Source organism: Pantherophis guttatus, chromosome 3 (genome assembly GCF_059756535.1).
Source record: "Pantherophis guttatus breed Tessera chromosome 3, ASM5975653v1, whole genome shotgun sequence".
Lineage (NCBI taxonomy): Eukaryota > Metazoa > Chordata > Lepidosauria > Squamata > Colubridae > Pantherophis > Pantherophis guttatus.
This window is the reverse complement of record NC_142065.1, coordinates 47,191,381-47,208,307: the sequence shown is the minus strand read 5'-3', so window position 1 is coordinate 47,208,307 and position 16,927 is coordinate 47,191,381. Positions and strand designations below refer to the sequence as shown.

The following is a 16,927-nucleotide window of genomic DNA, read 5'->3' as shown; positions in this document are numbered from 1 at the left end:
GCAAGCAGTCGTATTTTATTTCTATCCCAGATTTCCTTCAAGAATTCAATGCAATATATACAGGGTTCCCTTCTCCTATCTGTCCCCACAACAGTAAGTTGGTCTGAGGAACAGTGACTGACCATAATCACCTAGTCAGCTTCTGCTGGGCTCCAAAGGAGGCCACCAAAGGCAGCATGTAGACTGGAGGTTATCAATATCCTTCTTGTGTATCAACAGAGCCACAATTTAGAAACTCAGAAAACAACAACTTCTCTTTTTGCTAAGAAAGCAGCTGTTGATTCAGATTCAAGGTCCAGGCTGAATTATTTAATCGTAATAATCTCTTATGCTGCTAAATTGTAGGCACACTTGTGAAGATATCTATAGAAGGATATTGTGTCAGATAAAGAATGCATCTGTCATAAACTGAAGCAGATGCTCAGCATCATTTTTCTGGAACAATTTTTTATCAGACCGTTATTGAAATAAATCCTTATATAGTGGATAAAACAACTAAGAAAATAAACCTTCCATATTTAGGGATATTTCACGCTGATTAACAGATACCGTGCGCAAATTATTACTGTTGATACTTATAATCTAATAATTATAATATTCAAAACACTAAGCATAATATTCCAAACACATTTTAAAAATGTGAAACAAATAAAAGAGTTAAAATAATAATAAATAAGGAAATAAAACTGGAAACATAAACCCATTGTTATATATGTGGCAAGCACAGATTGATTTTGAGTAAAAAAAAAAAAACTATAGCTATGCCTTAGGAAGGAAGAATAGGCATCCTGGGAAATTAATAATCTACCCACAGATTAATTTAACAAGGCACTTTCTGTATTCTCAATGTTTGCCCAAAGAGATAATAAATCTGTTCTGATCTTGAAGTCATTATTCCATATGGTCCCCTAAGAATCTTATTAGTCTATAAATAAAGGTGAGGAAAGTAAAGGAAACTGAAAATGTTTCATACTTGGATCTAGGCTTACCCCGACCACGGCCTGTAGAAAAACAACGGAATATGACCATGCGCATGTTCAAACCTTCTTGCACCCAGATCTTGTTCATTATGCGAATCATTTGCAGGGTTAGCATATCTTGGCGAAGATCATCTCCACACTGTGGGAACAAAAGCATGATGTAAGGCAGATTATTTCCAGGGCTTTTTAATAATTTATATTAGGAGAAAGTTATTAGACATGTTTCCTTTTTTTAAAACATGCAATGTCACCTAAAATCACCTATTCATTTTTTAAAAAGGTGTCAACCCCAATTTACCCCAGTATCACTATCATTTTCTCTAAGAGTTGCTCTGAAACTGTGGGGGGAGAAGGTTGAAAAGAGCATCACATGGACAAGAGAAAGTCTGGATATATGCTTGATTATAACTGCACAGATGCATTTGTGAATATAACAATGCGTATAGTTAGCCTTGCTCACTCTCTGCTTTGACTCCAACCATTACAGGAATGCAGCCTGCAAAGTCAACAGTAGGCAGTGTAGTCCTTGGGCTAAGCAACCTTGCTGATCCATGCCATATGGATCTAGCTTAATAGCAAAGTCTAGACAAGTTTTTATTATAGTAATTGGAATTAAAGAACAACTTCCCATTGTACCTGATACTCAGTCTCCATCCCAACCATAATCAAATCCTCAAGCACACTATAGTAGAAATAAATTTTTCCCTGCCTTCCAATCAGAAGGAAGATTTTAATCTAACAATGATCTTCCTTAAAAACTAAACAATTCCAGCCTAGCACTTACCTTAAAAATAACACGGATATTTTCTCCAAGTGGGTCAACATTCTGGAAAGAGAGCTTCAGAGGGACAGCATTTGAATTGAAATAGGAACAATCCTGCAAGCAAAGACAAATGGAGAGCAAAGGTGGGTGGTAAGTGTTATAATCAAGCACCCCAGCAATATGGGAGATCAATGATCCCAAGCATTGGGAGAAGAATTACTATGCAGTGCAGATTTAGGATCAGATCAAAGGTATTGTGTTATTCCACATAGATATTACTATTGCCCAAATAAAACAAAGCCAGCAGAAATAACGGGTAGGTTAAGTGATGGAAGCCAATTATTTTCATACTAAAGAGGTAAGATGTTGCATAAAGACGGGTTATAGAAATGCTACTCCGGAGCTTGGATGGTTTTGGCACATGAAACGCATGGAGTTCTGGTGAGTGACTCCTAAGGTGTTGAAGGAAGAAGTAAACCCATTTCAACAGTATATAAATAAAAACATTTTAACCAGTCAACAACATACTCTGGGCACAATTCCTTTCACCAACAGGCTGGGACTAAGCGGTAGTCGACAGGAACCATTGACATTGAAGAACTGCCTGACATCCTCTAGTCCCTCACGAAGGATGGCCTAAAGGAAAACAAAAACAAAAACTGTAAGCTCTTAACCACAGTTTTTTCAGGTCCCTTTCCATTCCCTTTTCAACGCAGGTCATTTTTCACCACTAAAAAGTGTTTCTCCATAAAGTGCCTGCTCTTCTCATTAGCTTTAGGAAGCATTGTTAGTAACATGATGTGAAACTTTGCTAAAACAAGCCACATCATCATGAAAAGTTCTAATAATTAGATGTATGGACAACTCTGAATTTTTTTTCTTAAAACCATTTAAAGGTAGCCCTTATTATTTGTGGAACCATTAGTTGTAATTTCCTGTATCTACAGCTGGAAAATACAGACCAGACCTTATTACTCTTGATGAGCAGTTTCATATATTCATAGCTTTGAGGGTTTTTGTATATTTTTATACAAATGCTAAATGGCGAATTGACTCTTGTGCATGTGGAAAGTGTTTTTCTTTTCATAGACTTGTTATCCACAGTTGTTCAGTTGAAATGGAGCCATTGTGAATAACAAGGCCCACTGGATCCCAAAATAGTAGCAAATTAAAATTTGCATTCAAGTATTAGCAAACTAATTCTTAGATCTATCATGCAAGTTCTGCTTCCAGGAGGTAAGCTTATAAAGTACTTGCAATCTTTTGGAATGCATGTAGTTAAGACAGTGGAAAGAAATTAGGATCCTGTTTCCATGTTGCAGATAATCAAGACCAAAGCATACTGCACTAGATACCTACAGATGTAGGTAAGAACATTCAGATATATCTTAGAACATGGAAGGAACATTATGCAGGGTATAAATCTTGATCAGCCAGTACTTTTACATCATTCTGTCAACTCGCAAAGCATCCCTGGCCTGCTCATGATTTAATTAGGGCATCCATCGGAACCCTGACACATTTATTGCATACTGCCCTGTGGAATAAGTGGAAACATAATTTATGAGGAAACATATATTCTTTAGGTAATGATTTTCTTTTTTAAAATTATCATTTCTACCTTTTGTTAAATCAGTAGTATTTCATCATTGCACATTAAGTCTATCATTCTTATTCCTCTCTGCTCTTTCCTCCAGTCACCATAAAGCCATATACCTGTCGCGATGATGGAGCAGCCTCACGGACTTGTTGAGCCAGCTTAGCCAAGGTGTTAACAAGCCAACATTGACGGTCAAACTCCTCTCGCAGACCCTTTCCACAACAACATAACAGAGCTGCCAGCAAGTATTGGTAACGAATGCTAAACTGAGAATCCTTCAAACAATCTTTCAGAAGCCTGGGAATACAGAAACTTTGTCACTGGAAATAGAAATGTTTGTGTGGAACGGAACCATACTTCAAATTATCTACATTAGTAGAAGTGACTAAGCAAAAGCTCTCCCTCTCTTCTCCTATGCAGACTAAGTGAACATGCTACAGGTAGTCCTCTACTTATGACCACAACTGAGCCCAACATTTCTGTTACTAAATGAGACAGTTGTTAAGTGAATTTCACTCCATTTTACAACCTTTGTTACCATGGCTGTTAAATGAATCGCTGCAGTTGTTAAGTTAGTAACACAGTGGTTAAGTGAATCTGGTTTCCCCATTGACTTTTGCTTGTCAGAAGTTCGCAAAAGGTGATCACATGATCACCTGCAGTGTCACCTGGGACACTGCAACCGTCATAAACATGAGCCAGTTGCTAAGTGTCTAAATTTTGATCACGTGACCATGGAGATGCTGCAATGATCATAAACAAATGGTCATAAGTCACTTTTTTCCGTGTGTTTGTAACTTCAGTCACTAAATGAACTATTGTAAGTCTGCATGAGGTTTGTTGCTGTTTTTTGCCTGTTTGCATGAAGTAGTTTGCCCTGCTAGTTTTCATAGTTTAGGGGTGTAGAAACTATACCCCTCTCCAAATTACCAGGGCAAACTACAGCACACTCCATATTTTTCACTCATACTGATGTGACAATGCAATTAGAGTCTCCTTTTTCCCTATCAGCACTTATCCTCTTATGTATCTCATTCTACCCTCATTATGCCCACCAATATTACCAGAAAAAATAGTGAGTGATCCTCAGATCACAGATGGCTCGCTTCATAAGAAACCGCACCAAAGGACTGTCCAAGTAGCACTCATACTTAAGAGCCTAGAAAAAGAAAACAAATTGATTTTCTGGCAAAAAAAACAAAAAACAAAAAAGAAGAGTGATACAAGCTATAAAACCTGCAATGAGCTACAATAGCATGGAGACAGAAAGATGTGGCAGTGGTGCACAATGCAAGAAAATACAAATTGCTTTCCCCAATAAACTGCTTGGAAAGTCCCCAAGGAGATACTCATAAACATCCATTAATAGAATGCCATTACTACTTTACTCTTTACACTTAAAAAGAGGGGACACTTAAAACATGATAGCACCTTTATGATTGTACAACAAGAGGTGTTACAGCACAGTAAAAAGTAAAAAGTATCTATAAATAATTATTTACACACATACATATAATAGTCTTTGTCATTTTAACAAGTGTAGCGGGAATAACTCCAATCTGCATCATAGCTGTGAAAATAACATAATAACTTAGCTTCTTTGTGGAAGCTTTATTTTATTTTAATTTTTAAAATCTATTTTGACTGCAGGGGTTGAGAAGGAATGGTTCAAGATTTTACAAGCTGGGAGAACTGAACATTTTTTTAATCTATCTCTGGGGAATCTTGGAGGAGTTCAGAGTAGAAATCAATATCTTGCAGGCAAATTATCTCTCCCACCTATCTTATTCTAGTTATTATTCTCAAAAGAAAAAGAAAAAAAATAAACCCGTGAAACTACATTTGCTATTTTACTGCTGAACTTTGTTAGGGAGGATCTGGGACTTAAAAATGGGGGCTACTTGCGAACTTGCCCATCCTGTGCCAGAGCATGGAAAAAGAAAACTGAAAATTATTAACTATGAAAGCAAAAGCCCCAAACAAGAAGTGTCCTGAAAGATATGATCTACTTATAAAATGTCTGTTCTTTAGCCAGACTTATTTGGTCAAAATAACCTCATTACTACTGATTTCTCAGGGAACAACAATCCTGAAAATTTTGGAACCTATGACATTCCTAATCATTTAGAGAAATGCTACCCTAGCAGTTCCTAAAACAAAGACTCTAGCATAGCGATTTCCTTGCTAGACATAATCCTGTATTGAGTTACAAGCCATTTGTAGGCATGTTCCCAAATTGACAGCAATAATTTCCCAGCTAAGGCCTTGGCACTTCTTTCAATAAGCACATCGACTCACCTGTACCAACTGGGGCAGATAATCTAATAGCTCAGCATCACTTATGGAATCAATCCATTGTACAGCTGTCCTTCTCACTTCCTGATCTGGGAACCTGCAGCCATATTAGTAAGAGAGTTTACAACAGATGTTCACTAGACACAATGCCCAAGCTCCAAACTGAGAATCATTTTCAACAATATCTGTAACCCAGTGAACCGCCTATATGATACCATCTCTTACTGCAGTCTGTGCCACCATGGCAACTATTTCGTGAAGACCCTCCCTGTATAGCAGTTATTACTACCACAATGTGTTTTCACAACCAAGAAGATTGGATTCTTCTGCTGTAGCCATAGTACATAATTTAAAAAATAGTAATATGTAAGAACATGAAAATCAGTTGTACAGAAAAATACAAAATTCTCACAAATCAACCATGTATGCAAGGGGTTCGCCACCTACTCTAATCCTGGTGATAAACTAGCTTTTAAGGGCTTGTTTGAATAAGGTCAAGGTGCAAGCCATATCAATGATGGAGGGAACGTGTCATTTGAGAGGGCAAACACTGCACAGATTGTAGTACAACTTCCTGAGTGCCTATCAGATGGCATTGTTCAATTGGTGGGATCTAGAGCATGCCAATTCCATCAGAAAACATGATGGACAGAAATGACAAGAGACAAACAGTCCGATGGATAACCAAGTCTCATACGTTTATTCATCTTCTATTTAGTGAGTTTGACACATTTTACTGTAAATGAATTAAGACAGGATTGAGCCTAAAGAGCTAGTATAGAAGAACAAATTAATCCAACTGCCGGCATTGAGGAGATGGATGGAAAATCAAGGGTGGAAGATCAAAACACAATGCAGAACCAGGATTACCCTATTTGTTCACTGTGCACTTTGAACATTTCCAATACTTGCTTACTTACGCTGCATGTAAGAGTCCAAGAGCATCTTGATGATTCATGTATGTCCATTGTTTCAACAGGGCATAGATATCAGGCAAGCAGGCCCACTCCCAGCTTGGGGCACTAGCAAGCAACAGAGGCAGCGAACCTGGCTCAGAATGGCAGTAATAACGCTTCTCCCATAATCTCTTTTTGTCTGCTTCAGTTAGCCTGGGATGAGAGAAAGACACAAGAGATACAAAGAATCTCCATGTAATAACATTTATGGAAAATTTTTCACAATTATGCAATTAGACATTGACTGATGGACAGAGTGAATTTTTGGTCTACTTTTAGATTAAAAGCACACAGACTCACCTGTCAAGATTAGGCTGCTCGCTCCTTCCAACTTCAAAAATTGTTTTTGCTTTTGCTTTGCTACCCCCATTCTCTTCCTTTTTTCATCATATTTACTAGATTATGGATGTATGGATAGGGATTAGCTTATTTTTAAAAAATCTCTGTATCATACTAAGAAAATGTGGCATGCATTGTAGGTGATCTTAATACTATATGGTATTAAAATACTCTATGTAAAACCATTATAAAACCAGCCTGTGCCATTTGATTTTTATTTGCAGAAAAATATCGTGAGATTGGTTCGCACAAGATCACAAAGATTTTGCCATGTGTGTAACCACCAGAGAGCAGCAAATCCATGTGAAAATATCCTATTCTATTTCAATTAGCAGCCAAATCATTTCCTTTCCAAGAAAAAAAGACAGGATCAGATGGCTAATGAGAGAATCTGAAGCAACTCCATCTCCTATCTAATGGGATTAAAAGGACACTGAAAGGACTATCAAAAAAAAAGCTGCAATCAATTATGACATGTACAAAGTTCAGGAAGGAGCTGCTTCTTAGCAGAAGTACAGGTAGTCGTCAACTTAAAACCCATTTGTTTAACGAAGATTCAAATTTGCGATGTCCTTCAAAAAAGCGACTTACTACCTGTACTTACACTAACTAGGAGTATCATGTGATCCCAATCCCAAAGTTGCCAGTTGGCAACTGACTTGCATTTGTAACTGGTTGCAGCATCCTGCAGTCACTTGATGATGATTTGCAACCGTTTTTTGAGGATCTCTGGCAAAAAAAAAATGCCCATTAAAGAAGCTGGATTTGCTTAACCACCACGTGATTCACTTATTGACTGCCATAAAAATTGTTGTAAAATCGGTTTGATTCAATTTATGACTACAATTTACCATGGAAATTTTACTCCCAGTTGTGGTTGTAAATTGAGGACTACATGTAATGGGTCATTCCATATAGTGAACAATCTCTGGTCTTGCATATAACTCTGCCTTTTTCTTTCCACAATTCATACTAACAGTTCAACATGCTTCTGAATGGAGTAACATAGGTTACATTTCCTGTATGAAGGTCAGGATTACTCAAAAATTGCAGCAAGTTGTATCTTATAAGATCTGTTCATCCCCATTTTAGCTGACTGGCAATGGTTTGTACTTAGTGAAGAGGAAAACATGCTCTGCAAATGCTCATAGATATTGTTTATGTGATCCAAATCAAACCCTACTGAAAGCAGCATTTGTGGGCTTCTATGCATTTTTTAATTAAAGGAATGGCTTCTACTTCTGTATCACTGCATATCAACTAGTATATGCACATTTTATTGAAATCGCTGTCCTCTTTTGGGAGAAGGGGTGGAAGCTTAAACAGCCACTCTGACCAGTGGCTATTCAGCACTGAGGAAAAGGCCATCTCTCTCAAAACATTCCAACTGAAACTCATGGAAACTGTTTCCTGGGGTGGAGATTGTTTTCCAGTCCTGCGGGAATCAAGCTTTCTGTGCTTTAAGGCAGGGAAACTCTGGAGGGAGCTTGGGGTTATAATAGGCTGTGGTTAGGATCCAGATCCATCTATTTCAACCCAATTGCATTGTTGCTTGAAAAAGAGGGGAAGCAGCTTGCAGAGGCCTTGGCAAAGCTAGATAGGAGGGGCAATCACATATAATAATGCTAGCTCTGTTCCCACAAGTGTTCTTTAGTTGTGTCCAGGAAATTAATTCACTGGGGCCAGAACAAAGATGGAGAGTGAAATTGTTGCCCACCCATGAGAACCTCCCACCCCAGCAATGACCCAGAGCAGGCAGGAAAGTATGTGTGATTGCCTCCTGTGCAATATCAGGAAAGGTCTTGTTTGTCTACTTTACACTGCTGAACAATTGCTTCCTCTTAAAATAGAGAGACATTGCAAGTGTAGTGGCAAAAATTTATGGAGATAGTAAAAAAATTAATGGATATGATCATGCCACGTAGTGTAAATACTATATTTCCAAAATACATTGCAGTTAACAGCTTAGAGAAACAGGGACTGTAGTTGCTTCCAGTCTACCCCTTATCTCTATAATAGCCTCCTCTGTTCACTCAGTTTTTATAGTGCAGACAAACAATACCCCGTCTGCTGAATTTCCACTGTTCTAAGGCTTGTTCCCCCCCCCAACCAGATTTATGGTAATGGTGGTGGTAGGGGAAGCAATAAAAATGTAATTGCAGCACCAGCCTGTCTAACATGAAGAGGCACAGAGCTATTAAACTTTGAAGGGTTTGTTGCCTTTAATTACAAAGCTCCCTTGTTGCAGGTTCACCCCATTTTAAAACACAAATTCCACAGAAGAAGAATACTGTGTATTATAATAAAAATAATAAGGGAATAATGAAATTTTAAGAAGGGTCCTTTAAATATAGCACATCACTAGAGCATCCAAGCCAACAGAGCACACCACAAGCACAAAACAAAAGTTAGAAATTTGTGCAGAGACTATAACTCAAGGCTATGATTACAAATTAGCCCAAACTAGGGAATTCCAAGTATGTTGGGCCTGCAATTCCCAGAATTCCCAGCCATCATGCTCAAGACCTGAAAACTCAAAATAACTGAAAATAAGGTTGGAAATTCCAAGAATTCCAATCACAAAATATTTGGAAGGCACCATATTGAAAATCATTTTTTCCAATTCCATTTCTAATTTAAAGGAAGATGAAACCAGAACATAGGCCGGTGATGGCGAGTCTATGATATTTTTGTTGGCACACCAGACCTCCAGACAGTCTGAAATACAAGTGAGAGGGCCTTCTCTCACATAGTTTCTGAGGCATCCAATCACATGATTTTCTGAGACTCTACAAAAGCAGGGCCCTCTCTTGTGACTTCCAGAGGGTCTGGAGAGGAGAGTCCAGAGAAGAGGAGGTCCAGAGAGTTCTCTTTTGACTGGGATGGTGTAGTGTATGACACATGAGCAAATTCAAGGCAGGCATTTTTCTGAAGTTTTGACACATCAAGCCCAAAAGGTTCATCATCCCTGGCATAGGTTCATATATAGGTTTTTAATTTAATTCTGCTGAACTTTTATCTCCTTTTGAAGTCTTTTTTTAAAAAATAGTTTTTGTTAAGCTTTTTACTTTTAAAAACAGAAAAAAAAGAACAAGGACAAAAACAGAGTAAAAAACATGGCAAATATAACAGTACTGGCAGCATTAAAGCTTCTGGCCTAATATGGCTTCAATGCTGCCACCTTCTCATGTGTGGGAAATCACGTGTATCTTCCATCAAATCCTTACATTTGAGGTTGAAGAGTAAGATGTTAGGACCGAAATACTTAGGTCCCTTCCCCATAGTGAAAGTGATTAACCCAGTGACTGTACAGCCACGAGCGGCTGGGCTCAGCTACCTGTTGAAGCAAATCCGGCCTAATATGGCTTCCAAAGCTGACAGGCGTCCCCCCCTGCAGAAAGAACCACATCCTTTGGAAAAATGTTTGCTTCCGTGTCTTTACTTGTAGTTGGGGTTTTCTGGAACGCTGACGAATACATTATATGCTATTTTTACAGCCTTCTGTATCGACATGCATATTATCTATTTTTGTTCAATTTTTCTACATTTCATACATTTACATTTTTCTACCGAATACATACATTTACATTATATTTATTTACACATTTATTGTGTAATATTGTGTAATATTTATTATTTCCTTTTGAATTCTTACTGTGGGCTTTTAGTGTAGATGTTTCTCAGGATAGGAAACTTCTCTTTTTACCTTATGTTACTCTGTAAATCATTTCTTCAACATACTGTATACATATATCATAATCTTCCTCCTTCCATGTATGAAAGGGGACAACTGATGGCTCAAGTCTGGATTTCCTGTTAATGGGTATTTCTTTCCCAAAGTATGCACCATGAAAAAAAAAATGAATGGGATTAACTCCCTTGCTGCCTGATCCAATTTAATGCACATCATGCTTTTGGGTGAAGTAAAAACAGTAAGTCCCATGGGCAGTTCATGTCACCTGATCCTTCCTACCTATCGGGGGGAAAATGCTATAAAACTAAGAAGGGGTAATCAGTTCCAGTAAAAACAAAGTAGGCAGGTGTAAGAAATGATTTCTTGAATAGCTATTTTATGGAAAGGAAACATTCCTAGTGAAAGAATGGAACCCATTCCACTCTGCAGGCTTGGTTTGCAGATAAACTTCCTTGTTGGTTATGCTTGCTGAGGACAGTGATATTTGTAGATCAAAATGTATGGAGGCAGTGGTGGGATTCAAATAATTTAACAACCGGTTCTCTGCCCTAATGATTTCTTCCAACAACCAGTTCACCAAACTGCTCAGAAAGTTAACAACCGGTTCTCCCGAAGTGGTGTGAACTGGCTGAATCCCACCACTGTATGGAGGTCTATAAGCTGGGAAAGCTAAAACATACAACACTGTGCCCCACTGTTCCCATAATGCCTGGGGCTAGTTGACAAGTGAAATACAGACCATTTGAATATCTAGCTAGCCTTGTTTAGAAATTCTATGCAGAAAAAGGAAACATGTCAGCAGCAAGATGGGTACATTACTCAAGGAGAAATGTACAACTTCAGTTGCCTGATGACATTTTCTGAGCTATGTTCCAAGATCTGTTTTTTGAGGGGTTTTTGACGTAAAACGAGAAGCTTAAGAGTTTGGCTATATTAATGAAGGAAAGCCATATTAGTCTATGGTAGCAAAAAAAATGAAGGAGTTTGACAGCACCTTTCCTAACTATTATAACGCATTTTATTAAAAGTCACTTGGCTGACATGTTTTTCTATTGACAAAAACAAAGGTCAGCTGAAGTCACTTCTTGAGGAGGAAGGTGGATAGCACTTGCTTGTCACTTCCTTCTGAGCAGAGAATGAGTGGTTCTGGGTAAGGAAGTAGGACGTCTGCTGAAGTTGCAGTTTTGCACCCCAACCTTCCTCCCCTGAGGCCATCTGGCTTACTCAAAAATATGAACATTTCAAACTTTCTTTCATCAACAGCCTGGGTGGACATGGATCAGGACGAACACTCCATCCTCTCACCAATAAAGTGATTCCTTCTGCATAACCTCCTTTAGTTTCCGCTGGTCTCCCTCAAAAAGACTGTTGAACTTGTACTTGGGACTGAACTCTGCTGCCGGTGGGCTGGTAAACTTAATTTCAAACGATGAGCTGGGAAAGTCAATCTGCAAGAGAAAGAGAGGAGAATAGTACAGAGACTTAATCAGCATCCAAAAATGGTTCTTTGATATTGGAAATGTATGCACTTGATTTATAAGGGAATCTAATTGCAAGCAATCTTTTCTCCTATCGCTTCATGAAACTAGCCTGAAAGCATCTTAGCTTTTCCCAGTTGTATTAGAATATTACTATTCTGAGTGGCAATTTAGACAGCACAGAGATTGTGACATGTCTCACAGAAAAGGGAAACATTAGAAGCTTAAATTATTCACCTTGCTTAATTTATCCCTATATCCACGTGGTACAAAAATCTACAGAATTACTAATAATTTGAGAAAAAGGTTTCTCATAATTGAAGCAATATGTTACTGTCTTTCTATTTCGTCTGGTGTCTATCTTGCCAAAATATGCGAGTTTGTTCATTAATTATCCATTTCAGAAGGTAGAATAATGTGGAGGTCAGTATATTGACCTGAGTTACATCATGCACTGTACTTCTGGAACTAATCTATTTTATAGATTGTATCTGGTAAAAATAGATAACAAGTTACATGGCCCCTCCTAGTAATAGTAGTCAAGATGTAGCAGTATCTATTTCTACTTAATCCAATTTAGAATAGACCATTACTGTAGTGCTTTTATACTTGTCCTTCACTCATATTTTGTTGCTTTTAAAAGTAATTTTTCTTCAAAGCAAGAAAGAGAGGGGGAAAAGTGATTTGAGTTGGGTCAACTTTATAGGATTAATGTAAAGCCAAGCTACCCAAGTTTCCAGTTTCTGGAAGCTGCTTGAAGATTAGGGAGGCCAAAGAATAAACCAGGAAAAAGAATCTAAGTAAGGCTTAAAGCCAAACCTCCTATCCTTTTAGCCTGACCATCCTAATGTTACTAGGGAAACGGCAAACACTGAATCATCTGACTGCGCAACCACACACCATGCATTCAAACTGTGATTCACCATATTAGCACAAAAGTAAATGAGTATTGCCAAGTTTAATCTGAACTCTGCATTTGGCATAACCACTAATCTGGCAATACACATCACACCATATGCAAAAGGAATGTACTATTCAGCTCCGAGTATGCCAACAGACCTGTCTCCATAGTAAATGCTAATCTAAGATACCACAAATGCACAGCTGTTCTTCATGCCCATTCTTCCTTCAGAGGCATAAAAAATATTCTAGACAGACATATCATCTCCAGGATTTCTTATACATAATTAGTGGAAATATCAGATAGCATGCTAGACAGACAAACAGACTAAATAAATAATTTAGGGTTTAGATATATGGCTTAATTAAAAAGGATCCAGAGTGGGCAAGTTGCTTTGGAAAACTAATGTAGCACTGTGGCTATGAGAATCATTAACCTTTGGATCAGAATCCATGTTCTGGCTCTTTATGACTTTACTAGAAAGTCAAATTTTAACTTCAATCCTCCCCTTTTCTCCTGCAATCTATTAGCTAATATTAGTTTAGAATGTTGAAGAAAGAATTGCAAACAGATAATAAATACGAAATTTGAATATTCATGCATTCACATACACATCACTTCAATCTGACTGCATTCTAACAATATGTAACAACACATTAAACAATTCCAGTGAGTGACTAGATTCTCACGTTCTAAGATTGGCTTAAGGCATTCAATCTCTAAAGATCTTCCAGGAAAATTATCCTGACATGTGTCCAGATGGCCAGGAGAATAGGAGACACACTTATCTTGTGGGGTAGGCTCTTCTAGAGGATGAGAATGTCCCCACTGAGAATGCTCACTTCTGTATCTTATCCCATTGTACTTTCTGTTGGGTTGGTAACTTCAGTAAGTATCTGGATTGGATAAACTGAATTTACCTGGGACTGGTGATCTCCAAAATGCCCAGGACCTAAACCACATATGGAATATACCAGGGTGAAATGCTACCAGTTTGCTCCAGTTCGGGCGAACCAGTAGTAAAAAAAAAGCTGGACCTGGTAGTTAGCTACCGGTTCGGTTGAACCGGCACTTTAAAAAGCTACTGGTTCGGGTGAACAAGTATTTCCGACGATCAGCTGTGCTGTGCAGTTCAGCTTTGCTAGAAAGCCACAGCTGGTTTCCCCCACCCCCCACTGTTCTACTTACCTTTTTAAGCCTCCTTTTGGCACGTACTGCGCATGTGCGTGCACGCAGCATGCACCAAAAGAAGGCTTGGGAAGGTAAGTAGAACAGCGGAGAGGGGGTCAGCTGTGCAGCGCAGTTTAGCTTCACTAGAAAGCAGGAAATCCTGCTTTCTAGCGAAGCTACATCGCGCACCACAGCTGATTCCCCCCCTCACTTCTACTTACCTTCCCAAGCCTCCTTTTGGTGCATACTGTGCATGCGCGTGCACATGTAGTGCATGCTTTTGGTGCACACTGTGCATGTAGTGTGTTTTTGGTGCGCACTGAGCATGTGCACACAGCACATGTTTGCCACACAGTGCGCATGCACGGCCAGCAAACCGGTAACAAACCAGTTTAGATTTCACCACTGGAATATACTTCGAAATAATCTGGTAACTAATTCAGCCCCTATAGTAATAGTATTATGTTGAGATTGACCAGTAAGCACACATGTAGCTTCATTTTGCACAAAATACAGCTTCTGGAAAGTCTTCAAACATATCCCCATGTAGAACAAATTACAGCAATCTAAGCAAGAGGTGACAAGGATATGAGTGAATATTCTGAGTTTGTTCTGTTCTAGGAAAGGCTGCAACTGGAATATCAGATGAAGTTGGTCCAAGACTTTCCTGGCCTCTGCCATCAACAGCTCCTGTAGCAAGAGCTATGATTCCAAGAACAACTCTAGATTATGAATGTGCTCTTTTATTGTATTGTCCTAGAGCACTGGTGTCAAAGTCGATCTCATCATGTGACATCCCATAACATGTGATGTTTTTTGCCTTTGTGGAGTTGGGGTGTTTTGTTTTCTGTCAGTGTGATTCTTTGCTCACTTCATCTTTGGAAGTACTTAGAAAATCAAACTGAAGTTAAGTGCCAGTGTTTTAGGATTGCCTCAGTCTGTCAAAGACTTTAAAATTCTTGTGGAATCTGAGCCTTTTTGCTGTTATATAGATTAACAAGGTATTTCCTTTGAGTTTTTCAAGATGAAAGATGCGATCAGGTTTCTTGTCGGTTAGAAAGTTTCAACCAGATCCAATTATGGATAAAGATACGATGTCCACATAAATGCATTGAACATGCACTTGTTATTGCATGCTCAACGCATCTCTAGTAGCAGCTTTGATGAAAACAATACATTAATTCATGAAGAACTCAATGGATTTGTAAGTAACTGTGGAAAAGTAAAATTAACTGCTTGGTTGCAGGCCAAATAAATCAATACTGAATAAGCAGGTCAGGGAGTTGCAGCAGCAGGGAAGGGAAGTAAATGGAGTACAGCAGGGTGAGGTCAGATGCTCAGTAATGATTCTCATTTTTACTCCAAGTCAGTGGTGTGTACATGATATGGCCCAAGGGAGAAGATTTTTTTTTTTTAAACCAGCCCAGCTGGATTTCCTCTCTGTCTGCCAAGCCTTTAACGATCTCTACCTTGCCTTCCATTCCTTTTGTCCACACCCTAAGCAGCAGACTTTGCCATCTCATTTCATAGCCAAAATGCTATTCACAAATACCAGTGGAAAGATCACAGGGGAGGAGAGAGAAGGAAAGTTAGCCACTAGAGTTGAAAAGAAGGAAGAGACAACGAAGCAATCGAAAAAGAAGAAATAGTTGCTGTTGAGTGTACGAATACTGGGAATCACATTAAGATGTTATAAATTACAAGGATTTTTATGTTATTATAGGTATTAAGAGAAGAATCAGAATGATTAAGAGAATCAAGATCCAGAGAAACAGCACTGCCTCTCCCTCATAAAGGAAAACAGTTCTATGAAACAGCGAACAATTATATCAAGCTTCTTATATATCAGCATTGATTTTTTTCCCTTCATGTATTCACAAGAAAGCAGGGTGAAATCCAGCAGGTTTCGACAGGTTCTGGAGAACCGGTAGTGGAAATTTTGAGCAGTCTGGAGAACTGGTAGCGAACATTTTGAGTAGTTTGGAGAACCGGCAAATACCACCTCTGGCTGGCCCCAGAGTGGGGTGGTAATGGAGATTTTGCAATATCCTTCCCCCAGGAGTGGGGATTTTGCAATATCCTTCCCCTGCCATGCCCACCAAGCCACACCCACCAAGCCATACCACGCCCACCATGCCACTGAAAATGTAACACTCTCTAAATGGCCATCTATGAACACAAATTAATCAAAGGATCATAGAGTTGGAGTGACCGTGAAGGTCATCTGGTCTAACTCCTTACTCACTCAGGGTTTTTCAAACTGCTCTGTGAGGAGGACTTCCTGAGAAACTAAAGGAAGAAAAAGTTCATTCAAACACATCCAATTTTCTAAAGCTTTGCTTCTTGATCAGAAACTATAAGATTAAAAAAAAAAAAAGATTTCACAGGCTGATCATATTTGAAAACTCTTGCCCTAAAGCAACTTCATCCTTCTCTGCCTGATGGAGAACTCACACTTCATTTGGCAGCCTGTTCTACCGTTAACACATTTGTTCTGGTACTGCCCTCTAGGGCAATACTGTGCAGACATACTATGCTCCCTTTTCTATATGACAGCCCTTCAGATATTTAAATCTAAGATATGCAGATCTTTGAAATTAACAAGTGCAAATCTGCTTGTGCTTTTGGAAAGATATGCATTCTCCTTTACTGGGTGTGGGTAAAACACTATTAACATTAAGAGCACATTCTCGCAACATTTTTATTTTTCATTTAAATATGGCCTCCTTCTCCTCATTCCTTGGCTCATAA

At 38.7% G+C, this 16,927-nt stretch overlaps 1 protein-coding gene across 2 annotated transcripts in view; it reads right to left on the bottom strand.

Annotated features, from left to right (window-relative positions):
- PIK3C2B (phosphatidylinositol-4-phosphate 3-kinase catalytic subunit type 2 beta) overlaps positions 1-16,927 on the bottom strand; it is a 94,971-nt gene that overhangs the window by 13,493 nt on the left and 64,551 nt on the right. For both annotated transcript variants that reach the window (XM_034414485.3, XM_060687229.2), the window contains 8 exons: positions 11,933-12,075; positions 6,559-6,747; positions 5,642-5,735; positions 4,408-4,502; positions 3,460-3,640; positions 2,272-2,379; positions 1,765-1,857; positions 990-1,119 (listed from right to left, as the gene is read on the bottom strand). In XM_034414485.3, the coding sequence (XP_034270376.3) occupies positions 990-1,119; positions 1,765-1,857; positions 2,272-2,379; positions 3,460-3,640; positions 4,408-4,502; positions 5,642-5,735; positions 6,559-6,747; positions 11,933-12,075 (1,033 nt within the window). The remainder of the gene's footprint in view (positions 1-989; positions 1,120-1,764; positions 1,858-2,271; positions 2,380-3,459; positions 3,641-4,407; positions 4,503-5,641; positions 5,736-6,558; positions 6,748-11,932; positions 12,076-16,927) is intronic.